This window comes from Strigops habroptila, chromosome 21 (assembly GCF_004027225.2).
Source record: "Strigops habroptila isolate Jane chromosome 21, bStrHab1.2.pri, whole genome shotgun sequence".
In the NCBI taxonomy this organism is placed as follows: domain Eukaryota; kingdom Metazoa; phylum Chordata; class Aves; order Psittaciformes; family Psittacidae; genus Strigops; species Strigops habroptila.
The window spans coordinates 5,093,839-5,120,940 of NC_044297.2; the positions used below are offsets into that span (position 1 = coordinate 5,093,839).

Sequence of the window (27,102 nt, forward strand, 5' to 3'; positions counted from 1 at the left end):
GTGCTCCGGAGGGGAGGGACAGGGGTGGGCAGGGGGGACGGGGTGGCACCGAGTGGCGCTGCGGCAGCAAGGACGCAGCTATGGGCACCCTCATGTTCTCACCGGCCACAAGAACAGGGGTTTGACACCGCATCGGCCCTCACTGAGGCTGCAAACCCTTCTGGATGAAAGACCCCGGCACCCATCGGTGTCCCACTGGGCACCCCAGCCCCTTCCCAGGCTGTGGGTGAGGAGCAGCCCCGTTCCCCCCCCCAGACACCATCACACGAAGGACGAAGGAGGGGATGCGCGAGGGAGCGCGTGCTGCATCCCACCATCCATCTGCTGCCGGCTGCAGCGGCGCCCGCCAGGGAGGCTGGCTTGGGATGGGGCTGCAGATGCGTTCCAAATGGGAAACCAAAGGTGTGGGGTGAGCACCTACCTGCAGAGCTGCCCGAAGGCGGCCTGGGGGAGCACCCAGCACCCATGGAGCGACCCGCTCTGGTTGATGCTCCAGCTCATCACGGTGCATTGCAATGAACTGATTGCTCTTTGGGGAGCCCCGACGTGTGGCTCTGCTGCGTGGGGGGGGATGCTCTCCCCTCCCTGGTCCAGCCCTGTTCTGGGTGCTGTTATCCCTGGGGGGGAATCAAAAAGGCCGGGGCTGCCCCCTCCAAGTACAAGGGTATTTATTTCATCGGTACAAGAGGGAGACAGCACCTTGTGTGTGTTGGACTCTTCCCGGTTACTGGTTTGTACATTCAGAGCTGCGGCCAGCTCGGCCGGGGCGAGGAAGGGCAACGGGTCCCTCGTGTCCCCCACACAGCGCCAGGGGCACGGATGCTGGCCAAGGGACCCCCCCTCTGCCGTTGTGCCCATGGGTGCCCGAGCCCCGGGGCCCCGTGCGAGCGTGTCTTGAGTGCTGAGGTTGGCTGTGTGCTCCTCGTGCAGTCTGTGCGGGGCTGTGCTCCCGCTGCCTTCCTCCTGCCTCCTCCTTCCTCCTCCTCCCTGCCCGCGGCGGGGGCCGGGACCCCCCCCCGGGCCCTCATTTCCTCGTGTGCAGCGTGTCCTGGAACTTGGTGCTGGTGTAGCGAAGGTGGAAACCCTTCTTGTTGATGGTGTCGTCCGAGTGGAAGCGGATCATCACTGAGTCTCCGGCTGAGTACACCTCCTCTGGGGGCTGCGGGGTGAGGGACAGGGGTCCTCAGCACCATGAGCATCCCAGGGGTGCACAGCTACTTGCACCCCCGTGTACAACCCCAGTGTCCCCCCAGGGATGCTCTGGCTACCTTGGCTCAACTCAGGACAGTTTAGGTTGGAAGGGACCTTCATAGAATCATAGAATCAATGGGGTTGGAAAAGATCTTTAAGCTCATCAAGTCCAACTGTCCCCCAGCGCTGCCAAGGCCACCACTCACTCGTGGCACTGAGGGCCTCGGCTACACGGTGTGTGAACACTTGCAGGGACGAATTGTTCCTAATATCCCAATCTTTCCTAATATCCACAGCTCATCCAGTGACTGCACTGAGCAGGGACAACTTCACCTACCTCAGCTTGCCCAGAACCACATCCAGCCTGGCCTGGAACATCTCCATCCCCTCCCTTTGCCCTTCCCAACCCACCCCATCGCCCCCCATCTCACCCCGGACCCGCAGAAGCGCCCGAGGCGAGGGGCCGTCCCGTCGTAGCCATCAAAGAGCTCCATGTAGTCGTAGCCGCAGTCGGCCTCCTCCTCGATCTCGAAGGTCTGGAAGATGAGCTCCACGCCGTAGCCCTCCTCGGCCATGATGACCCACTCGCAGTCCGAGCCCCCCGGGTAGTTGTTGTCCCCAAACTGCGCATGGGAATACAAGTCCTTGGTCTTCACCTCGGCGCGGACCTGGCCGCCGCACACTGCGGGAGGAGACAAGAGCGAGGGGATGGTTGAGGGGGGTCCACAACCTCCTCCCGCCCCACAACCAGGCTCCGCAGCCCCGCGCTGGTACCTGTGGCATGGGTGGCCTCAAAACCCTTCTTTTGGACAGAGTTATCGGAGACGAACTTGAGGAACATCTTGTTGCCTGAGGAGACGAGGGGCTCGGGCTCTTTGGCTCCGCAGAAGCGGCCGAGCGCCGGCGCTTTGGCATCTTTGCCATCGTAGATCTCCAAGTGGTCGTAGGCACATTCCTGCTGCGCCTCCACGTCCAGCTCCGAGAAGGTCTGTGGAGGTGACGGAGCCACCAGCCCTCAATGGGGCTCAGCGGGGGGACCCCCATTGCCGCCCACCCCCTGGTGCCCCCAAAGCCCTACCAGCTTGACGCGGTGCCCCGGCGTGGTGCTGATGGCCCAAGTACACTCCTTCTTGCTGGGGTATTTGTCAGGCCAGTTGGGGCTGGTGATGGTCCCCGTGGTGGATGTCACCTTATGGTCACAGCCAGCTGTGGGGACAAGGCGAAGGGTCACGGGTGCCTGGGTTGGGGTTGGGGAGGGGGTTTCGGGGCGCGGACCCACCTTCCTTGCAGTCGTGCTTGTTGTCGTGCAGCACGAAGCCGCTGCGGCACTGGCACTCGTAGCTGCCGAAGGAGTTGAGGCACTCGTGCTGGCAGCCCCCGTTGTTCTTGGAGCACTCGTCCTTGTCTGCCGAGAGAGCAGAGGGAGCGCGGCTGAGCTGGGCGAGGAGGGGGAGCATCGGGGACCAGCATCCATCCCCGCACCCCGGCGCCCAGCCTCGCACCGCTGCCCTGTGGCGAGCGACCAGCCAAGCAAGCGCCTACACCAGCAACAAGCAGATCCACCATCCCTTGGCCAAGCTCGGAGCAGCCCCCATGGGCGATGGGATGGGTCCTCCTCTCCCTGGGCTCACACCCATGGGTACAACCATTACCTGCTTTACGGGATGGACGGGGAAGGCAGAAAAACACACAGTGACAACCAAAGATGCACAAGAAAGACCAGGACGCGGGAGTCCCTCTTTACTCATCGATAGGGAAATGTCACAGACACGGTAAAAACCAAGGGAAAAAATCCAAACCAGGGTCGGCTGGTCCGCGACCAGCGCCACGGCGGTGCTTAAACCAGGCAAAACACGTAAAAACGAGGACAAAAGCATCCAAAATAAGGCCAACGACCAGTTCTGTCAAGCGCAGGGGCCGCGGGACCGGCGGCGCGGCTCGGCCCAGCCCCGGCGTGCTCCCGCACGGCATTCCTGAGAAAGATGGGAGAGGACGAGGCGGCTCAGGACAGGCCCCGCAGCCGCTTCTGCAGCCGGAACTTGAGGCCGGGCGGGCGCGATTTCGGGGGCTGGAGCTGCTGCTTCTTCTCTGCAAAGAGAGGAGGAGGAGAGACGGGAGCGATGGGGGAGCTGGGGGCGCCGGGGGCGCGGGGGGCAGCGGGACATGCAGGGGGGCAGCGGGACAAGCAAGGCAGAGCAGGGCACCCCCACCAGCGGCTCTGTGGGGAGGAGGTGAGGTGTTGGCTCCGGGAGGATGAGGATGGGCTTCAAGTGGGTTCTGGGGGCGCGGGGTGGCAGTGGAGGGGTTGGGATCCCAGGCTGGCTGTACTTACCTCCCAGCACCCACCACCGCCTCAGGTCCCTATCACCGGCCCCGCTCCGGGGCGGGATGCTCCGCAGCCCATCACCTCTCCTCGCTCCCTGTCCCCGTGGGGGTTGGGGATGGGGGGAAGCCAGCAGCAAGCAGGCACCCACCCCCCCAGCATCCCTCTGCCCGCTCGCAGCGATGCCGGAGGGGAGCAGCATCCCTCCGGGAGCCAGCGCCCCCAGCCCCATGGGGCAGCCCCAAGCCCCGCGGCCACCTCTCAAGCAGAGGCTATAACCTGACATCTTCCTAGGTCTGAGAGAGGAAGCGAGGCGGAAAGGCTCATTTGGGAATGGGAAAGGGCTTCGGATGGGCCGGGAGCAGCTCCGAGCAGCTCCGGCCCCGCATCACCCGCCGCCGGCAGGACGGAGGGAGCCTGGGCGGGCGAGACAAGAGCGGAGAGTTGCCAGAGGAACGAAGCCCACCACCGGCTCGTGTCTGCAGCAGTGCTTTATTCTACCCCTGCCGCCGCTGCCACCCGGCATTCCCGTGCGCTCACCCGCATCCCAGCGGCATCCGATGGCTCCCGGGCTGCTCCCGCCACCCTGCAGCCCCCGCAGGCACCTATCGCCCCGCTACGGACCCCCCGTGCGCCGCAGAGCCGGGGGGACGTACCTGGGAGCTGCCACCGTGGGTTCCTTACGTGCGAGCCGGCCGCGCCGGCTGCTGCCTCCAGTGAGGAGGAGGAGGAGGAGGAAGGGGCCGCGTCTTCACTGGGGCAAAGCGGGGCCCGGGGAAGAAGCACAAAGACCCTTCACAGCTAAAAAGGGGCCGCACGGGAGATGCTTTGCCCAGGGTCGGCCGGGAGCGACGCCAGGGGGGGACCGCAGGAGGGACCCTGGTGTGGCCGAGTCCTCCAGCGAGGTCCTGCTGCCGGGAAAGCCCGAGACCTGAGCGAGGGCAGGAGGAGGTTTGGTGGTCCAGGACGGAGGCAGCCCCATGGGGCGGCCGCACATCCCGGTGGGAGGCAGAGGAGGCGAAGGGGAGGTGAAGGGAGCCCGAAGTGGTGGCGGAAACTCACCCGGCTGCCCCGTGGTGCCGCTGCGCTCGGCCGCCGAGGTCTGGCTCTGCTGAGGCGCCACTTACTGGGTTTTCATCACGAGATAAAGCAGAGGCGCTGCCCCGGCCCGAGGGGCTGTGCTGCTGCTGCCCTCGCACCACGGCAGCGCGAGGGGCCGGGCACTGCTGCCCGCTCCAGCCCAGCGCGTCCGGAGGGTGCTGCTGGTCGCTCGTGGCCGGGCTGGTGTCGGAGGCACCGCGACACATCGAGGGGGACCCTCTCTTCCACGAGGGTCCCGTGGGAGCCCCCAGACCAGGGACCGGGTGATGCTTGGCTGTGGCCGGCATGTGTTTGGCTCCGTGGCCCCATCCCCACCCGCCCGAGACATGAAGGTGCCACCAAATGGCTTTAAACTGATAGAGAGGGGAGATTGAGATGAGCTCTGAGACAGAAGCTCTTCCCTGTGAGGGTGCTGAGGCGCTGGCACAGACTTTTCCCAGAGAAGCTGTGGCTGCCCCATCCCTGGCAGTGTTCAAGGCCAGGTTGGACACAGGGGCTTGGAGCAACCTGCTCTAGTGGAAGGTGACCCTGCCCAGGGCAGGGGTTGGAGCTGGAGGAGCTTTAAGCTCCCTCCCAAACCCTTCCAGGATTCCATAATCTCCTGGTGGGGTGGCCCAGGAGAGGAGGTCAGACCATAGGACAGACAGGGATAAGCAGGTAATGGTTTTTGGGAGGAGGGACTGCTCCAGAGACCTGAGACATGGCCAAATGCTGACACCCCCCGGCACCGGCCACCCTGCCCGGGAAGCATGGGAAGCCCGTGGCCATGCAGCATAGCGGGGTGCAGCAGCGCAGCAGAGCGGGGACATCCCCCCCCATGGCAGTGCCGCCCCAGGGGTGCAGTGCCCGGCCCATGGCAAGGCTGGGTGGGGGGAAACCTGCTCCCCACACCAGCACCGGCCCCTCCAGGGCTGAGCACATCCCTGTGCCCAGCACGTATCCCCTGGAGCCCAGCAACCACCGGCTATTCAGGGAGCCCCCCAGCACCTGCAATAGCACCCAATTGCTCCCCAAAAGAGAGGAAACCCCCTGAGAGGCAGCAACACGTGCTGCTCGCTGGGCTGGTGGAGGCTGGGGGGGATCAGACCCTGGGGGTCACCCCAGCACCAGGCTAGGACCGGGGGCTGCACCCCCGGCAGGGGCAGGGGCAGGCGTTAGCGGCGGTTTGGGGGTGCGGGGGGGCGGGGCTCAGTGCGGGGATGCCCAGGCCAGGGCCGGGCAGCTCTACCTGAGAAGAAATGAGCTTTGAAGCCCTTCTTGGAGACGGTGTTGTCGGACTTGAACTCGATCCTCATGTTGTTGTACTGGGAGGTGATGACGTCCGGCTTCTCGGCGCCGCAGAACTTGCCGTGCAGCTTGGAGTCGGCGGTCAGCCCGCTGCGCACCTCCACGAAGTCGTACTTGCAGACCTTGGGGCGCAAAGCACAAAGGGGGGGACACGGGGCTGGTGGCACCTCACATTGGGAGGCGGGAGAGAGGCTGCTCCCCATTGACTCACGTCGTTGCCCTCCGTCTCGAAGAAGTCGAACTGCAGGGAGATGCGGTACTGCGTGGGGGCGACCAGCTGCCAGATGCAGTTCTTGTTGGGGGGGTACTCCTTGGGCCACCCCGGGCTGGTGATGGAGCCGTTGAGCTTGGTGAGGAAACCTCCGCAGGCGGCTGCAGGCGGGAGGGACCAGTGCCCATCACATCCCCACGCTCCCGGGATGCGGGATGCTGCGTGGGGCTGGCTGGGGGGCATGGGGGGCACTCACCCTCGCAGCGGCGCTTGTCGGAGGCCAGCTCATAGCCGGGGTCGCAGGCACACTTGTAGCTGCCCAGGGTGTTGACGCAGCGCTGCTCGCAGCCGCCGTTGTTCGGGCGCGAGCACTCGTCCACCTCTGGGGCAGGCAGTGGGGTGAGCGGGCAGCGGGGCGGCCGCAGCCCCCCGGAGCTCCCCCTGGAGCATCACCTACCTTTGAAGAAGTTGACGGCGAAACCGGCCTTGTTGATGGAGCCGTCGGAGACGAACTTCATCCAGAGCCTGTTGGAGGTGCTCTTGATGTCGTCTGGTTTGTCGTAGCCGCAGTAGCGCCCGATGAGGCTGCTCGACTCGCTGCTGCCGTCCCGGATCTCCAGGTAGTCGTAGGCACAGCTATCGTGGCGCTCGATCTGGGGGGAATCTTGGCCTCAGCATCCCCAAATCCTGCCTGCTCCTCTCCTCTTTCCTTATACCCACACTCCCAGGCCCACACACCCACCAGCCAAGCTCTGCCGCGTGGGGAAACTGAGGCACGGAGGCAGCAACAGCCCTGCTGCAGCCCCATGGGGTGCGCTGGGGCAGGGAGATGCTGCTGGGGAGATGTCCCATTCCCACCACAGGGAAATGGGGGTCCAGCACAGTGCGGGGGGGGATGTGCTCACCCACCTCGAAGGACTGGAAGGTCAATCCCACATGGAAGCCCTCAGAGACAGTGATCTTCCAGACGCACACCTTGCTGGGCCGGTAGTCATCGGGGTAGTTGGGGGATTGGATGTGCCCGTTGTCCTTCTTCACATCCCCACCGCAGATGGCTGGAAGGGAGAAGCAGCTGCCTGAGCCCCCCCTGCCCCACGAGCAGCCCCATATTCCCTCCCTGCCCATCCCTACCTTCATAGACAGCAAAGAAGCCTTTGCCCACCCAGTTGCTGCTGCTCCGAAACTCAACCCAGAGGCGGCTGTCGGTGGAGACGATGGGCTCGGGTAGCTTGTTCCCGCAGAACCTGCCTGGGGATGAAGGCTTGCTGGGCTCCCAGCAGCCGGGCGCCCTCCTCTTCCTCACCTCTATGTCCCAGTCCCGCCCCTCTGCCCGTGCCAGCATCCTAAACGGAAAGAGCTGCTTCTCCCCCTGCTCCCCTTTGGTGTTCCTGGTTGTCTCAGTGTGGGGGCAGCTGGATTCATGGGGAATAGGACCAGGAGGGAGACGTGCCGCCAGCTGGCTCAGCCAGGCTGGGCGCAGGAGCCCCGTTCACCCCAATAACCCTTCCATGGCGAGCCCCCCCTGGGGCTCTGGCACGTCAGGAGCGGGGATGGAGGCGCAGCGGAGCCCCTTGCGCTGCCTGCCCCGGGGAGGTGAGGGCAGGAGGCAGCAGCCGGCCGGGCCGAGGGCTCCCGGTTGGTTACCTCGCAGCGTGGCCTTTCTCCAGAACCCGTCTCTCACCTCCACGTAGTCGTACCAGCACAGCCGGCTTCGGTACAGATCCAGGGTGGTGAAGTTCAGGATGATCTAAGGTTGAAGAGGAGGGGAGGAGGAAGAGCAACGCCCCGGCGGGGTCTGTGCCTGCCGGTCCCCGTGCCGGCTGCACCCCGAGCCGCAGCCAGGCACCAGCAGCGGGAGGGTGCTGGCTCAGGAGCACCCCGGGACAAGGGGTGAAGAGGAGCGAAGGAGGATGAGGAGGGTTGGGAGCCTTCGGTGCCTCGCCGGCGCCGGTACCTTCTCTCCGGGGGTGACGGAGATCCTCCAGACACAGTGCATGTGGGCAGAGTACCCGTTGGGGAACTCAGGGGAGGAGAAGTTGCCTTGGCTGTCTTGGAGCGTCTCCCCGCAGGCTGCAAAGAGGGAAAAGCAGAGTCAGACCCCCGGGAATGCCCTGGGTTTGGGAGCGGCAGCATTCCCAAGCCTCCCGCACCCTTTGACCACCCAAATCCCCATCTCCAAGGACAGCTCTGCAAGAAACACTCCCAAGAAGCCAAACCTCACCGAGGTGACGCTCCCCCCTCAGCCAGGACCGATCCCACCCCCTGCCGTGCCACCCGTGCTCCGGGCAGGGCTCCACCGCCGCGGCTGGACCCGGCCCAGCGCTGCCATCTGGAAGCCACATGATGCCGCGGCCACGGCACATCGAGGTGGGGCCACCCCCCAGCTCCTGCTCGGGGCGGGGGGACCGTGACATGAAAGGTGAAACGTTAAGAACGTAGCTCGAATCCTGGGCTCGCTGCCTCCTTTCCCTCCGTGCTGCGCAGTGGGAACAAAGGGCAGGGGAAGCCGGGCTGCAGAGGGGGCTTGGGGGGGATAATCTCTCTTTTGGGGGGTTCCTCCCCATCCTTTCCAAACTAACCACTTTCCCTGCTTGCTCTCACAGCCCCACGGCCCCTGCACACAGCACGGACGCTGCTGGGGCCCCTCACAGCCCTGTCCCTCCTCCAGGCTGCCAATGAGTTGCTGGAATGAAGCAGGAGCCAAACTCCTGCAGATGTGGTTGGTCCAACCCCAGCCTTGTGCCGGTCCCTGCAGTGCCCGTGGCAATGCCACGCACATGCGATATGGCCCTTTCAAGGTGCCAACATGTGTGCTGGTGGTGCTGAGCATCCTTCAGTCTGCACCAGCCCCGGGGAGGACCGCGGTCCATGGTGGGACCGTGTTGTCCCCATCCTGCTGGCAACAGCCCAGCCATGTGACTGTGCCTCATCCAAACCCCTCCTGCTGTTGGGATGGGTGGGAGGATGGTCTCCAAAGGATGCTTTGGTCTCGGAGGATGCTCTGCTGCCAGAGGAGGCTCTTTGGGGGATGCTTTTTGGGGGAGGGTCTTTGGAGGATGCTCTTTGGAGGATGTTATTTAGGGGATGCTCCTTGGGAGATGCTCTTTGGGGTGATGTTCTTTGAGGGGATGCTCTTTGAGGAGATGCTGTTTGGGGGATGCTCTCTGGGGGGATGCTCTTTTCTCAGAGGAGAGGGCAGCTGAGGATGTCTTTGCTCACATGGGCACAGCCCTGTGGCTCATCGAGGTCTTCTGCTCCCAAACACCCCAGGAAGTGCTATGGATGGAGAAACAACCGGTGTGTGAGGTCCTTGCAGGGGGTCTGATGGCGAGGAGGACCCCAACGAGCATTTTCCACTGGAAACAGGGAACCCCGGCGGGGTGATTCTTTCCTTTGCCAAGTGAAAGCAGCCATTCCCAAAGGACGCACCGCCCCATGCCGCTCATGCCCCACAGCACCGGCGGCACTCACCCGGGCAGCGGTAGAGCTTGCGGGCCTGCGCGATGTCCCCTTTGCTGAGCCGTGTCCGCTGGCCGATGGCCGGCCGGACCCCGTTCACGTCGTACTTGGGCAGGATGGTGTCGAGGAAGATGCCCCTGTAGCGAGAGCAGCAGGGGCTGAGCGGAGCCTGCGGAGCACCGGGTCTGTGCCTGCAACTGCTGCCGCTGGGGAAGGATGCTAAAAACAGGCTGGCAATGACAGCCTGTGGGACATGAGCCAGCGGGGACAGGGACGTGCCCCCAGCGTGTCCCCTGCCTTAGGGAGGGGTGCTGGAGAGGGGCTCTTCGTCAGGGGCGGCAGCGATAGGACAAGGGGGAATGGTTCAAACTGAAACAGGGGGAGTTCAGGTTAGATATAAGGAAGAAGGGCTATATAAACCCTATATAAGGTGTCCCCCGGGCTGGGAGACCTCATGTCACTGTCCTGGGGGACACGGGGATGAGCCACGTACCTGGAGAAGGTGTTCCTGGCGTAGTGCATGATGCTGTCGAAATCGTACGTCTCGCCCAGAGATTCCACTTCCTCTGGTTCCATCTTCAAGAAGTTGTATTCCTGCCCTGTGGAGTCAGGAGGGATGGGGATGCCCTCAGGGGGGACCCAGCTCCGGCAGCACCCCATGGCAGGGAGGAAGAGGAGGAGAAGGAGGAAGAGGAGCAGGAGGAGGAGGGCTGCGGCTGGTCCCTACCTGGCTGGATGTTCTCCCGGATGATGGAGACATGGTCGTCCCGGTCGGGCCGCGTGTGCTCGTGCCAGAACCCGATGACGTGGCCCAGCTCGTGCACCACGATGCCAAACTTGTCACAGTTCTTGCCAATGGAGATGGCCTGAGGTCCCCCCCCCCCGGCGACCCACATAGGAACAGCACCTTGGGGGGGAATAGGGGGCAGCGGGTCAGCCCTGGGGGGACACCTGATGAGGTGTGGGCATCCTGGTGCTTCATAGAACCCTGGAATGGTTTACGTCGGAAGGGAGCTTAAAGCTCATCCAGCTCCAACCCCTGCCACGGGCAGGGACACCTTCCACTAGAGCAGGTTGCTCCAAGCCCCTGTGTCCAGCCTGGCCTTGAACACTGCCAGGGATGGGGGTGACATGAGTCAGGGTGGGAGCATCAGCGCCACTGCTCCCGGGGTGCTGCTCCCATGGGTACCCATCCTGCACTACAAGAGCTCAGCTGGTCTGTGCCTGTGCTGGGGCATGGATCATCCGCCGCCATCGTCGTGCAGATCCCATTCCAGGGGAAGCCTCCTCCTAACCACCATCTGCTTGGCTGGGGCTGTGTCCTGACACGTGAAGACGCTGAGCTCTTCCAAACCCCTGTTTCCTTTGGCATCAACCCTGCTGCAAGTCCGGGCTGGTGCTGAGCCACCAACCTCAGCCCCTGGCCCACAGCAGCTTGGTGGCTCCGAAACCTCCCTGCTCGCAACTACCTGCAGGGACCAGACCCCAGAGATGGGTCCTCCAAGACCCAAAACTGAGCAGGTCTGGGCCAGATGTGGTGATGGGTTTAAACCGAAACAGGGGAAGTTCAGGTTGGATAAAAGGAGGAAGCTCTTCCCTGTGAGGGTGCTGAGGCGCTGGCACAGGGTGCCCAGAGAAGCTGTGGCTGCCCCATCCCTGGCAGTGTTCAAGGCCAGGTTGGACACACGGGCTTGGAGCAACCTGCTCTAGTGGAAGGTGTCCCTGCCCAGGGCAGGGGTTGGATCTGGAGGAGCTTTAGGGTCCCTTCAACACAAACCAGTCTGGGGTTGGATGATTCCAGTGCCATCATCCAGGCATCCTGAGCGGAACCAAGGCTGGGTGCGCTCCCACCACATACCCACAGGGCCTGTAGGTGAAGACGATGTAGCTGTCCTCGTCGTTGCGCTCCAGGAAGGTGACACAAGTGTGCTTCTCCCAGTGCCGCATCGCCTGCCGGAATATGGCTCGCTGGCTGCCTGCGGGGGGGGGCGGCGGGAGCCGTCAGCGCGGGGTAACCCCGAGCGGGCAGGACGGAGCCCGCGGCTCGTCCGCACTCACCGCTGAAGTTCCCGCTGATCACGTAGGGGATGACCCCGTCCGGCCACACTCTCTCCGGCCGGGAGGTGGCGGCGCGGCGGCCCCGGGCCCGCGCCCGGCCCCGGCTGCGCGGGTGGTGGCGGGCGCTGGTGGCATTGGCGGCTGCGGGGAGCGGGGGGGTCAGCGCGGGCAGCCCCCGGCGCGGGGGGGGCTGATGGAGGGGCGGGGGGTACCTGTGCTGTTGGTGGGCAGGCGGGTGATGGAGCGGCGCGCCAGGTCCACCACCCGCTCCACGTGGAAGAGCTGCAGGTCCTCCTCGTCCAGCGCGATGTCTCCCAGGAAGGCAGCTGCGGGGGGGGACATGAGGTTTGAGCCCCCCAAGACTACGCTGGGGGATCCCAAATCCCATAAGGGCTGAGCTCCCAGCGCCCGGCCCCTCCCCAGCCCATGAAGAGGAAGGTAAAGCCCTTCCTCCTCCTCCTCCTCCTCCAGGCAGGGGCCGGGCTCCCCTGCTCCCGCCCGCCACCGTGTCGGCTCTGCAGCGGCTGGAGCCAGCCCCACACTCACATCTGGTTCTCATAACCCCCGGTCCATCACTTTTTCGGGTTTCTGTTATTATTTGTGTTGCAAAACTGCACTTTTTTGTTTTCCCTTTACAAAACGCTGGGCTTGGGACCCCCCTTCTTGCCCCTTGTCCCTCTGTGAGCTCCGGCAGCCCCGCGATGCTCCAACCATCTCCAAGTCATCTGCTACACCGAAGCGGAGCCATATGGCTCAGGAAGCTCCTGCTGCGCCCAGTGCCTGCAGGAACGGAGCTGGCCAAGGGGTGTCCGTCTGTCTGTCTGTCCACCGGGGCCAGCACCATTCCCATGGGGCTGGGGGTGCGGAGATGCTGCAGCATTACAGGGCTGGAGGATACAACCCTGCTCCTCCTCTTCCTCCTCCTCTTCCTCCTGCTCTCGCCATGAGTCAACGCTCCAGGACGCGGCTCCCGGCTCCGGCACACGGCCAGAGCGGAGCCCTCGGGAACCCGGCTCTTGCGGAGGGCTGGCTGAGGTCAGCGCCGGCACAGGGGCTCTGCACGTGGCCGCAGTGGGGTGGAGACGGGTTTCTCACCCAGTGCGTGGGTGCCCGGGGTGCCCACGTGGTCCTGGGTATCCCGATCCCTCACTGGGATTTGGGGATAGGCAGGGAAATGGTTGGGGGGGGGATTGGGGTGGCTGGAGCAGCTCAGGGGCTGAGGGGGAGCGGTGCCAAGTTGGCGCTCCAAGCAATTAGCAAGTGGATCCCAAAAGAGCCACTAATTACGACAGCAAGAGGGACAATTGGGATAACCACGACGGGTCCGAGACAACCGGCACGAGGCGAGAGGAGCAGCGAGAGGTCACCCCAGCTTGACCAGACGCCGTGTTTTTGCGTGGCACCAAGCCCAAGCCGTGCTCTGGTGGTGGCATGAAGCACTTGGGGGTGAAAAAGCCATGTTTTGGGGTGAGAAAGCCATGTTTTGGGGTGAAAAAGCCATCTTTTGGAACGAAAAAGCCATGTTTTAGGGTTGGAAAGCCATGTTTTGGAGAGAAAACGCCACATTTTGGAGTGAAAAAGCCACCTTTTGGGGTGAAAAAGCCACTTTTTTGGGGTGAAAAAGCCACTTTTTGGGCTGAAAACGCCATGCTTTGGGTCTATCCCCAGACCGGCGCATCCTGGCAGAGGAAGCTCCGGGGTGGGGAGCAGACCTGCCGCAGAGCCAAGGGAAGAGCAAACAAGCCGGGGCCGGCACCTCCCCTGGCACAACGCGCCGCTGGCACGGCCAGGCTGCAATTTGTGGGCAGAGCAGAGGCAGGAGCCGGCCCCGGCCTCCCCGCACCCTCCCCGGGCCGGGAGAGACGTGTCCGAACGGGCAGCGAGGGGGAGGACAGGGCCGCGGAGCAGGACGAGCGTCCCGTGCCAAGAACTGCATGGAAAGACAAGGGAAAGTAAGCTCGCTTACAGGCCGGCAGAGCCAAGTGATATAGAAACCATATGTGAGGGATTTGGGATACGTGAGAGAGCTGGGCAGGCAGAGCAGGGACGTGGGGCTGGTTTCCCAAGCGGTGCAAAGCAGCTCAGCTCCCCCCAGTGCCCCCTCCCCGGGGGGAAAGGTGGTTTGGTGCTGCTGGAGGGGGTATTGGAGCAGTGAGAGGTGTCCCTGTAAGGACATGTTGGGGATAAGCCGAAAGTGTTGGATTGGGAAACTTCCACCTTGGTTTGGGCTCTGGCTGTGTCCTCCTGCTTGCTCCCAGTGCACCCGGTGACACGTGGGCTGGTTTGGGAGGGAGGTATCTGCTCACCAAAGTGGGGATGATGTGGTGCCGGGGGGAGGATGCGGTGCCAGAGAAGAAGATGTGGTGCCAAGGGGCAGGATGCGGTGCCAGGGGGGAGGATGCGGTGCCAACAGAGGATGCGGTGCCAGAGGGGAGGATGTGGTGCCAAGGGGCAGGATGTGGTGCCAGGGGGGAGGATGCGGCGCCAACAGAGGATGCGGTGCCAGGGGGGAGGATGCGGTGCCAGGGGGGAGGATGCGGCTCCAGCAGTGCACCAGCTTCAAGTGCAGGCACTACGATGGCTCTATCCTCATCCCCATCAGCCAGAAAGGAATGGGGATGGGAGCATCCGGGTTCTGTCCATACACATCCCTCCCAGCCCCCAGAACACAACCAGCTGCTCAGGACCTGCTGACACGGCTCCCACCGAGCTCCTCCTCACCCCGAAGCCAGGAGATAACTCAGCCCTTGCTGTGGTTTGACTTGTGCACTGTGTTGTCTCTTGGTTCTTGGAACACTGACGTAACCCCCGGGGCTGAGGCTTTAGACAAACAAGGGTTTCCATCCAACTCCTGCAGCACCCCTGTCACCATCTCCCCGCATCTCCTGCCTGCACACGGTGCCTGTCCCTTCAGCATCCCCTTGTCCTCATTGCCACGGCACAGCAGGGGTGCAGGAGCCGCTCAGCATCCTTGGTACCCCTGGGCAAGACAAGCAGTGGAGAGGGGTACCCATGGGCCTGACCTCTCTGGCATCACCGGGAGTTTGGGATGAGCCTGACCTCAGACTCCACCAAGGTTGGGAACTGTGTTGCAAGGACACAAATTAGAGGAACCAGTGGGAAGGGGCCAGGGCGCGAACGCGATGTTCTGGTGAGCAGGGAAAGCAAACAGAGCCTCGGGAAGCCTTGGCAGGGGAGGGCAGCAGATAAACGGGACAGGATCATGTTCCAGGTCAGTCTGGGGCAAACAAGCCTCCATGAGCAGTGCCAGACGGGAATGACCCTCATCCCTTGCATCCCCTCTGCTTGGGAGCAAAGGCTCAGCCCAGTCTTCCCTCTGGATGGCAATGACCCTCATCCCTCATATCCCCTCTGCCTAGGAGCAAAGCCTTCCCGCCTTCCCTCTCTGGTTTAGCAGCTCAGTCCCAGCCACTGCGAACCCCCGTGGGATGCAGAGCCATGGGCCATGAGCATCTCTCCCGGGGCGCAGCAGGGAGCAGAGAGGAGGGTACAAGGAGTGAAGGGATGGCGGTGGGGTAGTGGTGGGGTGGTGGGAGCAGTTCAATAGGCGCATCCTGGTCTCGGCTGGGTTGTAAAGCCCCAGAGTGGCCGGAGCAGCATCCCAGTGGCTGGGCAGAGCCGTTAACTATGTGAGGAATGCTCCTGACGCCGCCCCACACGCCAGCCCAGCTGCGAGCACCGGGGCCACGGCGAGAGGAATGGGATGGGGGGTCCCTCCCCGGCCTCGGGGGCTGCCCTGCACGGGCAGCCCTGGGGTGGGTGCAAAAGAGGAGGGATGCCGAGCATTCCACGGGATGGCGGCGCTGCAAGGTGCCAGGTCTACCAGGTCTACCCATGCGCCCCACAACCTGCCAGTAGCCCCACAGAGAGCCCCAGGAGAGGGCGGAGGTGAACCAGACCCTCTCCTGTCCCCCACGGTGACGCAGCCCCTCTCCCGGTGCCCCTCGCTGGCAGCCGGAGCAGGGAGCAGCCAGCCTTGTAAACGCTGGAGCGAGGAATATTTGCTTTCCCAACGCACCTTCCGAGCAGCACAGAGGCACAAAGCAGGAATTCAAAGCTCAGCAGCCAGGCTGGGAGCCAGGCCAGGTCACAGCCCCCTCTGCCACCAGTGGGGAAACTGAGGCACGGGGGGACGGCGATGGCCAGCACCAAGGGGAACCCACCGAAGGGATGATCCCTCTCCCCATGCACTGGCACAGGGTGCCCAGAGAAGCTGTGGCTGCCCCATCCCTGGCAGTGTTCAAGGCCAGGTTGGACACAGGGGCTTGGAGCAACCTGCTCTAGTGGAAGGTGCCCCTGCCCGCGGCAGGGCTTGGAACTGGATGAGCTTTAAGGTCCCTTCCAAACCATTCCAGGATTCCATGAAATAAGCCTCTAATAAACACAGCCCATGGCAGCAAACAGCTAATGACTGTCCGGGGGCAGGTCGGATGGTTTCATCACTCCAGGGGAGGATTTTCCTTCTGCTCCTCTTCCGTGGAGGGGAAAACCTCCTCCAGGGCTCGGGTGGAGGATGCCAAGCCTGAGGCATGGCAGAGCCGTGGGCAGGCGCAGGGGGGGAATGGGCTGTCCCTGCCTCCCCTCTCCAGAGCCGGGTCACCAGAACACAGCCTGGGGCCAGCGGCACTGAAAGGGAGAGCTGCTGGGAAGGAAAATATTTGCCAATGGCTCTGCCAAGGGGACTGGGGAGGTTTGTTGTTGTGTTCCCTGTGAGGACGGAGCCAGAGCGGACACTGAAGGGATGGGGATGCACCCCAACGCCTGGCGCAGTGCACAAGGGGGCCACCAGAACCTGTCCCCAGCGCTTGATACCAGTCCCCGAGGGCTCCCAGGCCTCTGTGCATCTGCCCCAGTGCTCTGGCTGCAAACACATCCCCCCTTCCCATGCTTCCATTGCTCAATCCTGTCCCCATCAGCACTCCACAGGCCCTGTTAACTCCTTCCAAAGCTTCCTGGCCTCCTGCAGCTCATGGACACATGGATGGAGGGGTTTTGCCATGCAAACATCGCCCGGGTAGATGAGACAGCCATGACCGACAGCGCTCCTGCAGCCCTTGGACAAGTGGGATGCTCTGAGACACTTTCCTCTCCCCACCACAATGCTGGAGACCTCCAGGAAGCCTCAGCAAAGCCACAGGGACCAAGAGGCCACATTCTCACCCAAAGAAACAGCGCCTGTTGCACAGCCAAGATGGAATACTGAGGGAAAGCCACCCATGAGCCATCCTCCTGCTTCTCCCTGTATCTCTCCCAGATGCTTTGTTCTCCCAGGTCCGGCCGTGGCTCGCCGAGGCCCCCCCATCCCGCCGGCCATGTGTTTCCCAGCCCCATCCCGACAGCGGATAAAGCCTCAGGAAGCGGCGTCTCCCCCCTCGCCGGCGTGAATCAGCAGCCGGAGAGTTTCCCAGGAGCCGGGAAGGGAGGGCAGGGAAAAGCGGGAGGGAGAGGAGTGACCCCCCACCCCGGCCTCGCCATCACCCCCCGGAGCGCGCCCAGCGCCGAACGGGTGATTACACAAAGATAAAGCAGATCCCGGGATCAGGCGCAGATTCCCAGGTCTCTGCCCCATCCCAGAGCGCGGCTCCCGCCCGGGTGGATTTTTTACCCTGCATGAATAAGTGACATACAACGGCTGGAAAATATTCTTGGGCAGCTTGACAAGTGTGACTGCAACCAGTAGCCTCCGCTTGCCTCCGCCTGGAAAGTGTAATCTAGGTGAAATCCAGGCGGATGCGGCCAGGGCTCTCCAAGCACAGCCGGGAAGCTCATATAACCGCGAATGGGGGGCCCAGCCCCAGCCATGGCTGTGGTGGCTCTGCCACCAGAGATGCTGAGCCCCCCATGGGTAGCGTGGCAGAGCAGATTCCCCCTGAGCCCGTGTCCCCGGTTCCATGGGTGACAGCACGGCCATGGCAGAAGCATGCCAGCCCCCCCGTTTAACCAGACACCCCCAAACGTGGCTGTGGAGCAAGGTGGGATTCATCCCTCCCTGGCTCAGCAACCGCCCTGGATCCCTTGGGATGAGCCAAGAGCAAACCCTGGGGCTGGATATGTTTGATCAGCGCTGGCTCAGGCTCTGCAAACACAGTGAGCCCCCCACAAACTGCCCCCCCACCACACTGGGAATGGCGGGAGTGATGCCGGCTGCTTTTCCCAACCCGAGACACGACCAGGATCCAACCTGGCATCTGCTCTGCTCACCGCTGGGCACCGAGACCTGGATATCCTGCTGACCGGGTGAAGGGAAACCGGGGCCACGGCTAATTCCTCCCTCCCTGCCTGCCTGGGGGTTGCTCCAAGGGCCGGATCTCCCAGCGGTCCCATTCTGGCATCCTTGGAAGAGCCGCGGCGGCACGGGTGCCGTGGTGGGAATGGCATCGGCTGCGGGCAGCCGTCCTGCCTGGCCTCAGGATACCTCTGGCATGAGCTGTGCCGAGGAACCCAAATTCCTCTCCTGGTGCTTCCCTCCCTATATCCCGGTGCTTCCCCTCCCTGTACCCATGGTGGTGGCAGAGCCTCTGTGCTCGGTGCTTCCCAAATCCCAGGGGTGGGAGTTGCTGCCCCAAACCCAATCCAACCCCCAGCATGGGTCCGGGGGCTGCTCTGGGGGTCTCCGGCTGCTCCTGCTGGATCTCACCATCCCACTCTTTGGAGCCAACCAGGGATAATCCCAGGCTCATGCGGTGCGTGGCAAGGCCTGACCCCCCCTCACCCCCCCCGGGAACTGCTGCTGTAATTAAATTACTCACATCAGGATCTAGTAAAGGCGGGGGGGGGGGGGGCAGCCTCGGCGGCCCCGGGACGTGGCGGGGTTTTGGGGTGCTCGAGAGCGGGGGGAACGGGGGCCCCCATCAGCTGGGGCCGGCAGCGCCGTGTCCCGGCCGCGCTGAGGAGGGAGCGCAGCGGCGCTGCGGGGCTCTGCCCGGACGGTTTTGCAAGCTCTGCTGTTTCAGCCCGGCAGGGCAGGAAGGGAAAGGATTTTTGGCCAGAAAAAGCCCTCATGTAGACAAAGTTCTATCAACAGCCGCCTTCCCCAGCGCACACAATACCATTAAAGAGAAACGTGATCCCCCAGCCAGACCCGAGCCCTCGCCTCTGTGCTCACCTTACCCCCCCTGTGCCTCAGTTTCCCCCCCTAAAAATGTCCTTCCATCCTCTTTGTCTTGCTTTGGGACACAGGGACAACCCCCTGTGGCACCCGGCCTGCTCCCAGCCCTGCTCACATCTCAAGGGAGCAGCTCAGCACCCCCCAGGCCCAGCAAAGAGGGACCCTGGGCTGTGGTAAATCTCCCCCTGGGCTGAGCCTGGCCCTGGAGGGACGAGGTTTCCCTGGGCTGGGGGAGAAGGAGAAAGGGAAAAGGGTATGGAGCATGGGATGGTGTGCAATGGGGTACAATGGGTGGGATGGGGTGCAGTGGGGTGGGATGGAGTGCAATGGGTCCAGCGGTTGGGGTGCAATGGGGTGGATTGGGGTGAGATGGGATGGGGTGCAATGGGTCCAGCCCTGGGGTGCGATGGGGTGGGACGGGGGTGGGATGGGGTGCAATGGGGTGCGATGGGGTGCGATGGGTGCAGCCCTGGTGAGGGATGTGGGGTGGGATGGGGGGCATGGGGGCTGCCCACCACCTTTGACAGCTGCCGGCGCAGCCAGCGCTGGGGAGGGAGAGCAAGCGGGGCGCGGGGCCAGCCCCCCCCGCCGCTCCTCACCCTAAGTACAACCAGATGCATCCAACCCCCCCAAACGGGCAGCGGGAGCCCCCGGCTGCGGGGCCAGCCGCGGGCGCGGGAGCGGAGTTCGGCCGTGCGGAGCCCCGGAGTGCGGGACGCGCTCACAACTCACTCACACCAACACCCCCCCCGCTCTCCCCTTTGTCTGCCCCGGCCGCCCCCCGCCGCGCATCCCCCCGGCCCTACCGGCTTTGCAGGGGTCCTTGTAGTCCAGGGGCTCCGCGTCCTCCTCCTCCTCCTCCTCCAGCACGTAGGAATAGTCCGGGAAGTGCATGGCCCGGGCCAGGAGCAGGCAGAGGAGCAGCCCGCAGCTCCGCAGCCCGGCCATGGCTCCGCGGGAGCGGGCGGGCAGCGCCGGCGCCGGCGGCTTTTGGGGCTTTTTGGGGCTTTTCCTTTTTTTTCCCCTCCCTCCCCCCTTCGCTCCCTTTTTATTTTTTTCCCTCTCGCTCCCTCTTTCCCTTTTTTTTTTTTTTTTTCCCTCGTTTTTTTCCTGTAGGGAAATGAGATCCGCCGGGGGCGGGGTCAGGCGCCGGGCTCGGCCCCTGCAGCCCCGGGCGCAGGGCTGGGAGCGGGGCCAGCGCCGGGGGGGGGGGCGGCGGGGCCGAGCTGCTGCCGCGGACACGGCCCGGAGCTCCCGGACCCCGTCCTCAACCCCCCGGTCCCGTTTAGGTCCCCCCCATCCCGTCCCGCAGCCCCTAGTCCCGATTCTGCCCCCCCCCCGCTACCGTCCTCTATCCCCCAGGACCGATTCTGCCCCCCCCCCGACCCATCCCATGTCCTCCAGAACGGATCCTGCCCCCCCCGCCCGCTCCCATCCCGTGTCCCCTAGGACCGATTCTACCCCCTCCGGTCCCTTCCCGTGTCCCCCAGCACTGATCCTGCACCCCCGGTCTCATCCCATATCCCCTTATCCCCTCCCATACCCCCCAACACTGATCCTGCTCCCCCGATCCCATTCCATGTCCCTCACCCTCGGTCCTGTCCCCCACCCTCCCTTGGTAGCCTCTTGTATCCCCTGATCCAGATCCTGCCCCCCCACCCCATCTGCTATTCCCCTGTTCGCAACCTGCCCCCCCCATGCCCCATCCCATGTCCCCCAGCCCTGCATCCTGCAACCCCAGCTCCAGCACCCCATGTCCCCCGCTCTGTGCCCCACGACCCCCATTCCTGCACCCCTTCCCACACCCCTATATCCCAATCTTGCACCCCACATCCCCATCCCACATCCCCACTCCTGCATTCCCCACATCCTCCCCACCTGCACCCCCATATCTCCTGGTCCTGGACCCCCAATTCCGCATCCTCCCAAGCCTTGCCGGAGCAGGAGGAGGATGCAGCATCCCCAACCTAGACACCCTTCCCAAACACGGGTGAGCTCCAGACCCTGGAAGGGCTCAGGAGCTCCCTGCACCCCAAAAAACTCCAGTGAAGCATCCTAAGAGCCCGGATCCCCCCATCCCTGCGATCCCATGGGAGTGTGGGGCCGGTGCTCCATCTGCCTTCCCTCCAGGACCCCACAGGCAGCCCCATGTGGCTCACAGGCCCCCCAGGAGCGGGATGAGCCCCCCAGGAGCGGGCAGAGGGTGTCTGGATGCAGAAGCACGGGAGAAGCATCCCGCAGCCCGGGCCGGGCCGCGCCGAGGGCTGTGGGTGACATCTGCCGTCAGAGCTCCGCCACTTCACCAGCGCCCGTCGCGTCAGGTCCCCACGGGCCCCGCAGCTCCGCAGTGGGCGCCATGGGGCGGGTGGGAGCCGTGGCGCGGCGGTGACGGGCACAGGGGCAGGATGAGCCCATGGTGCTGCCATTGGTGTCCTCCTGCAGCTCCTGGGGTGTCTGCGTCCCCCCCCCCCCATCAGCGTGTGCCCCGGGATGGGAAATGGGATCCATTGGATAAAGCTCCGAGTCCAGCCTTGCCTTGCCTTGTCCCCCTGCCTATTCCCTGTCCCTTGCAGTGTCCATCTGGCACATCCCAGCCTGGGAAGTGCCACAGGAGCCCCCCCAGCTCCTGGCTCATCATTGCATGCAGCTCTTCCCACTCCTTACCCCACTCTCACAACTTGAATTACCATTAGTTTTGAAGTTATGAAGCATTCAGCTTTGCCGCACACAATTGATGCCTGGGGACGTGCTGGACACAGACAGGAATCCCTTCCCACTAAACCCCCCCAAATCCTCTTTCCCTTTTGCTTTCTGGGACCTCCCGCATCCAGAATCCCACCAGGCACAGGGAAAAGTCTCTTTCATGCCTTATCTCAGGCTGTTCTTTTCCTCCCCCAGCAGCGAATCATCTCGGGATGTGCTTTGCTCCATGGCCCGGCCTTGCAAAACCTACAGCCAGTAAATCTTCCCCCTTCAAGGAAACAAATAACCCTCTGGAAACTGGCCTTGCTCCGCTTCCCAGCCCACACACTGCACGGGGCAGGCTGGGGATGGGGATGGGAATGTGGGGAGCAACCGCCTCATTCATCTCCAGTGTCTCCCAAGAAAACAAACAGATCCCCCATGGAAAACACACCAGGCTTTGAAATACTTTCTGTTTCCATCCCTCAGATTTGCTTACGCTGGGAAGGATGTTTGAGGGTGAGTCCCCATGGGATGTGAATCCATTAGGAAAGGATTGGGATGCTGAGGAGCCAGGACAGAAACTGGTGCTGGGCATCGCCTACACAGGGTGAGCTCTGTAATGGTGCCACCAACATGGAATCCACCCTCGCTTTGCCACCTAAACCTCCATCCGCGTCCTGTCTCTGGGGTGAGCGCCCTCGGCTGTCCTGGAGCACAGCTCACTGGGTGCTGGTTTCCATCCTGGAATCGCCCCTTTCTCATGGGGGGATCTGGGGATCCCAGGGAAAGCTTTTCCCCACTTCCCTTCCTGCATCACCCCAAGGTTCCCACCACCCCCTGGGACCCGCTCCCTTTGCCAACGTGGTTTTCCAAGCACCACAATTTCCCTTAACCACAGATGTTTGGCACCCCACGAGGCGATGGGCGGCTGTGGGGTGCTGCAGCACATGCCCCACAGCAGGAAGCTGCCTGCTCCAGCAGGACCAGCCCCACAGATCCCAGGCTCCTGGCTCCAAGGCAGCTCCTGCTGACGTGTTGGACATATGATGTTTTCTGGAGCCCTGGGATAAACAAGCCTCCGGATGCACCCCCCACGCACGCAGCCAGCTCCAGCTCCAGCTCCGCTGCATCCCTGCGTGCGTGGATCCTGCGCACCGGCAAAGGCATGGCAGAGGTAAGAGGGGTGACGATGCTGCAGGTTTGGGTCCTATCGTGGTCTCTGGTCCCTCACTTTGCTCATTCCCAAAGGGATCTGGGCTCCAGACGCCTTCTCCCGTCCTGTTCTGACTGTGCAGTGGGGCCACAGGATGGGTTGTGTCCTGGTCATCGGAAAAGCAGGCAGGATGGGCAGGCAGGACTCCTGGTGCTGAGCTCAGTGCATTGCTCTATGCTTCTGCTCCATGCCTCTGGAGCAATGAGGTGCTGGCTGCCACTCCAGCTCCAAAAGGCACCCCCAAACCCTTGGAAAAGCTCCATCTCTGCTACGTGCCACTCCAAGTGCAGTCCCAAAGGCTGAGCTGGGGGGTAGTAGCTCCAAAGGGAGCTCTGGATGTCCTCTGGATCCACACCAGCCCCAAAGGGCATCCCTAAAAGCCTTGGGAAAGCTGCATCTCCGTTGTGTGCTGCCCAAGATGCAGCCCCAAAGGCCCATGGGACACTCTCCATGCTCTGCCCCACAGGACCATGCCCCACGTGCTTGTGGCCCTGGATGTCACCAACTACCTGCTGTCCTGCCCGGAGCCCATCCCGCAGGACCACGCTGGACCACCCCACCTGCAGCGTGCTCCCCCCAACTCCAGGACCAGTGAGGCCCCCCCAGGGTCCCCTGTGCAGCACTGGGACCATCCCCTGTGTGCAGACCCCCTTGTCACCTGCGACACAAGCTGGGGGCTGGGGCTGAGGTCCTCCATCTCCCAGCACATACTGGGGGTTCGCTCTAATTTCCCCTCCCAGGACCCCAAGGTCCCCACTGTGCCCCCCACCAGGATGCCCACAGCACCCCACAGTGACAAGCAAGGGCTGGAGGGCTTTGACCATCCCCACACACCCTGGGCAAGGAGCCCAGCAATACCCACACGCACTTTTCAGTGATGTAGTACCGCGGGTGGGAGACGGCGACCTGAGAGTGCTTCTGGAATGGGGCAGCACTTGGGTTACTATTGCACAAGGACCTGGGGGTCCTGCCAAGTTTCTGACGATTCATCTCCAGCTGCTCCATCACGGATCTGTGGAGGTTGAGCCGGTGGGAGAGCTCTGCACACCCCCTGCCCTCCGCTGCTCCGGATGGATGCTGGTGCCCGGGGCTGGGAGCTCAGCCCAGGAGCCCTCCACATCCAACCCACACCAGTGTGTGATCACTGGGGCTGTGGGAGGTGATGGTTTGGGGTGGGCGCCCCAGAGCTGCAGGAGGCCTGGATGGACGCCCTGGATGGATGCCCTGCATCCCGGCCAGCCGCAGCTGTGCTCTCCCTGCGGGAGCCGCTTCCCAGCTGCCAGGAGCGGGGCCACAGCCAGACACCGGTATCGAGAGGCCGCTGCGGGGCTGCGGCTCCTGCCCCGGGGCTGCGCCACGCTCCCACCCTGCACTGGTGCACGGCCCAGGACAGCATCATCGTGCCTCATCCTGATAGCACCGGCACCCCGGTCCTGACAGTGCCTGATCCTGATAGCACCGGCACCCCGGTCCTGACAGTGCCTGATCCTGATAGCACCGGCACCCCGGTCCTAACAATCCCGGTCCTCCAGCAGTGCCTGGTCCCACGGCTGCCTCCAAGACCGGCTGTTGCCAGGAATAGCTCCAAGACCTGATTTTCCCCCTTTTCCTTTATTCTGTTCCGCAGGGTGGAAGAGCACAGACCCCAGCTTGGCCCCACTTGGGGGGTGCCCCCTGAGCCCCCCAGGCTGTGACTGCAGCAGAAACTCCCCGAGCCCCGCTCAGAGCCCCTCAACGCGTTGTTAAGGCGCCGGAGGGCGGGAGCTGCGGAGCAGGGGGAAGGACGGGAACCGAGAATTCGCTCTCTGTAAATGTCACGGGGTTTTTTTAAGCTCATTTTGCACTTTGGGTTTGGCGAAGCTGAGAAGATTTAAGTGACAAACCAGATGTCCCCAAGCAGACACCCCCCCACCGCCTCCACCCCCCGGCGAAGCTCAGCCCCTGCACCCCTCAAACCCACCCCCTGCTCAGCCCCTGCACCCTCCAAACCCACCCCGTGATCCCCAAACCCTCCTGCTCAGCCCCCAAAATCGGGGGGTGGGTGAGAGATGCAGCTGCGGAGGTGCCGGGGATGATGGGGATGGACGTATGGAAGGGCTGTTGCAATGCTGTGTCCATCGGGGACGCTGCAAGGCAAAGCGCAGCACTGTGAGGGTGCTGCTGGGTGCCTGGGGGTCCCGCAGCCCTCTCTGCCCACCCCTGCGGGCAGTGGGACCCTTTGCACCCACCCAGCAAGGTTAAGCCCAGTAGACAGGGACGATGCTGCAGAGGATGCTGGTGGTGGTGCCCAGGAGGGAGCGGTCGGCCAGGGGCATGGCGAGTCTCTTCTCGTCCTGGAGAGGGCAGAGAAGGAAGGATGAGGCAGCAGCAGCACGATGCTGCACCGGGGGGTGTTGCACAACGCATCATGCCCAGGGCATGGCCATGTGCCCCCCCTTGTCCCAGCAGGGCCACCAGCACTCACCTGCCGGCGTTGGAAGGTCTCGGCCACAGTGTCCAGCCCCGGGATATTGTCCTTGTCCATGTGGGTGATGTAGCAGGCACCGTGGAGCTGGGATCTGTAGCTCACCAGCAGCTATTTGCAGATAGACCCACATCAACGTGGTCCCATCTCACCTTCCCCATCCTCCCCATTGCTCCCCACTTACATTCTTGTAGTCATAGATGACCGTGGCCGGGTTTCCATCCCCACCATCCACATAGAAAGTGGCGGCATCCTCCTCCCAGGCTGGTTCTCTCCACAACCCCATCCTTAGGACCTGTGGGGCACGGTGGGGAGCTCACACCCTGCTGCAGCCCCTCATGGGGGTTCCGGGGGTCCCTTACTTACAGCATCAGCGTGGCGCTGGTCCGCGTGCAGCCACATCAGCAAGGCTCCGGCGATGATGACCACGACCAGCACCACCACCAGCACCACCAGGAGGAGACACTTGAGGCGGTGGCAGCTCAGGAGCTTGCGGGGCAGGTAGCAGAGCAGGCGAGGGACGAAGCACAGCGACCGCTTGATGCAGCCGGTGCAGCCGGGGCAGCCGGGGCAGCGGGGGCAGCGGCAGCACCGGGGCAGGCAGCACTGCGCGCACTTGGAGCAGCACACGGCGCAGGGCCAGCAGCAGCAGCCCGGCTTGCAGCACCCGTTGGAGCAGCACCCGGAGCCGCAGCAGCCCTTCTCCGGGTCCTGTGGGCATGGGAGAGAAAGGGGGAGAAGTGGGATGAAGGAGAAGGACACAGGAGCTGGGGGTGCAGGCGGGATGCCCCTGAGTCTTCAGGAAGCAGCATCCCACGGGCTCTTCCTCCATCATGCGTTCACTGGTGCCTTGCTGCAATAAACTGGGCAGAACCCTGTGCTGAGAATCTCTGCTGGACTAAACCCTGTGCTGAGCACCTCTGCTGGACTAAACCCTGTGCTGGACATCCCTGCTGGGCAGAACCCTGTGCTGAGCATCTCTGCTGGGCACAGGGACAGCCCCAGCATGACCGTGCCACCCTGCCGTGGGTTGCAGAGACTCACCAGTGGCTCTTCAACCACCACCTCCTTCATGCTGCTCTCCATGGCTGCTCCCTCCTTCTCCTCCTCCTTCCCCCAACCCCGCAGTGGCCACACCACAGGGCTTTATACCAGGGTGATGGGGTGGGGAGTGGAGTGGCCCCTGTGAAGGAGGTTGTGGTCCTGGTGTGCAATCGGGCTATGGCACGCAAACCACTTCAGTGGTGTTTGCTGACCTCCTTCCCCAGTGCTGCGTTCCCCTGGGAACCTGCTGTCAAGAGCTCCTAAGGGCACTTGTCCCCATCACTGGGACCTCTCTGCTGCCCAGGAGCGAAGGGTTGGTCCAAAGCAAACCCTCCTGTGTGGGTTCAAGCTGCTCTCCAGGGAGGAGCATCCGGCTGCAGCAAGACCTGGACCGGTGCCTGTGGCCCTTTGCCCTTAGCTCAGGCACATGGAGCTGCTCAAGGTGGGCAAAGTGCAGTGGGACATTGGAGCTCCCCCATAACCAGCAAGGCTGGGCTGGGAGCGGGGTCACCTCAGCCTGGGGACATGTCCCTGCACCTTGCTCTTGAGGATGCTCACAGGGGCTCACATTGATGGCGCTGGGGCTTTGGGGCTGATGTGCTCAGGGTGAGGGGTCCCAGCTCTGGTGTGTCACCCGGGGTGGTGCAATCAGCAGGGCAGGGTGACCTTTGGTATTGCTCAAGCCCCTCCCGCAGTGGGGTTGGGACCTCTCCAGCCACGTCTGGGCCCGCTGGGACCCCAAGCGCAGGGTGCAGGGGGAGGGGTGCACCCTGTGTCCTGTCCCAGGGCGTTGGGGAGCATGGGAGCCCCTCAAGTGGCTCCCACTGTTTGCTCTCTGGCCCCATGTGCTGTGTGTGCCACCTTCTGTGGCTGTGCCCCCCCTTCTCCTCCCGGCTCTCTGCCAGGGCAATGTGGGCAACGTGCCGGTCCCCTCCTG

General features: G+C 63.5%; 2 protein-coding genes and 1 long non-coding RNA gene across 3 annotated transcripts; 1 reads left to right on the plus strand and 2 right to left on the minus strand.

Annotated features, from left to right (window-relative positions):
* Window positions 1–651: 651 nt before the first annotated feature.
* On the minus strand, window positions 652–19,775 carry BMP1 (bone morphogenetic protein 1). The gene is given in 21 exon segments (XM_030510244.1): window positions 652–1,159; window positions 1,623–1,873; window positions 1,966–2,179; window positions 2,270–2,397; window positions 2,471–2,596; window positions 5,844–6,024; window positions 6,114–6,274; window positions 6,370–6,495; window positions 6,571–6,766; window positions 7,023–7,168; window positions 7,245–7,361; window positions 7,758–7,860; window positions 8,068–8,183; window positions 9,585–9,709; window positions 10,066–10,171; window positions 10,300–10,453; window positions 10,455–10,479; window positions 11,431–11,548; window positions 11,631–11,771; window positions 11,843–11,956; window positions 19,566–19,775. Coding segments are annotated over 21 exon segments (2,925 nt in total). The 5' UTR covers window positions 19,708–19,775; the 3' UTR covers window positions 652–1,024.
* On the minus strand, window positions 13,916–26,523 carry LOC115618555 (pulmonary surfactant-associated protein C-like). The gene is made up of 7 exons (XM_030510245.1): window positions 26,166–26,523; window positions 25,488–25,832; window positions 25,306–25,416; window positions 25,122–25,232; window positions 24,855–24,990; window positions 14,641–14,648; window positions 13,916–13,928 (listed from the first exon to the last, which is right to left on the minus strand). Exons 1-5 carry the CDS (start codon window positions 26,205–26,207, stop codon window positions 24,895–24,897), a joined length of 705 nt encoding a protein of 234 aa, XP_030366105.1. The 5' UTR covers window positions 26,208–26,523; the 3' UTR covers window positions 13,916–13,928; window positions 14,641–14,648; window positions 24,855–24,894.
* Window positions 22,532–26,024, plus strand: LOC115618556. The gene is made up of 2 exons (XR_003994833.1): window positions 22,532–22,618; window positions 24,285–26,024. It is a non-coding gene; the product is annotated as an uncharacterized LOC115618556 (long non-coding RNA).
* Window positions 26,524–27,102: the final 579 nt, after the last annotated feature.

What these genes read in the sequence shown, in the direction of transcription:
- LOC115618555 (XM_030510245.1), bottom strand. Translation starts at nt 26,207, where the DNA reads ATGGAGAGCAGCATGAAGGAGGTGGTGGTTGAAGAGCCACTG. An exon ending in TGGTGGTTGAAGAGCCACTG is followed by an intron (nt 25,833 to 26,165) that starts GTGAGTCTCTGC and finishes CCATGCCCACAG; the next exon opens with GACCCGGAGAAGGGCTGCTG. An exon ending in ACCAGCGCCACGCTGATGCT is followed by an intron (nt 25,417 to 25,487) that starts GTAAGTAAGGGA and finishes CGTGCCCCACAG; the next exon opens with GTCCTAAGGATGGGGTTGTG.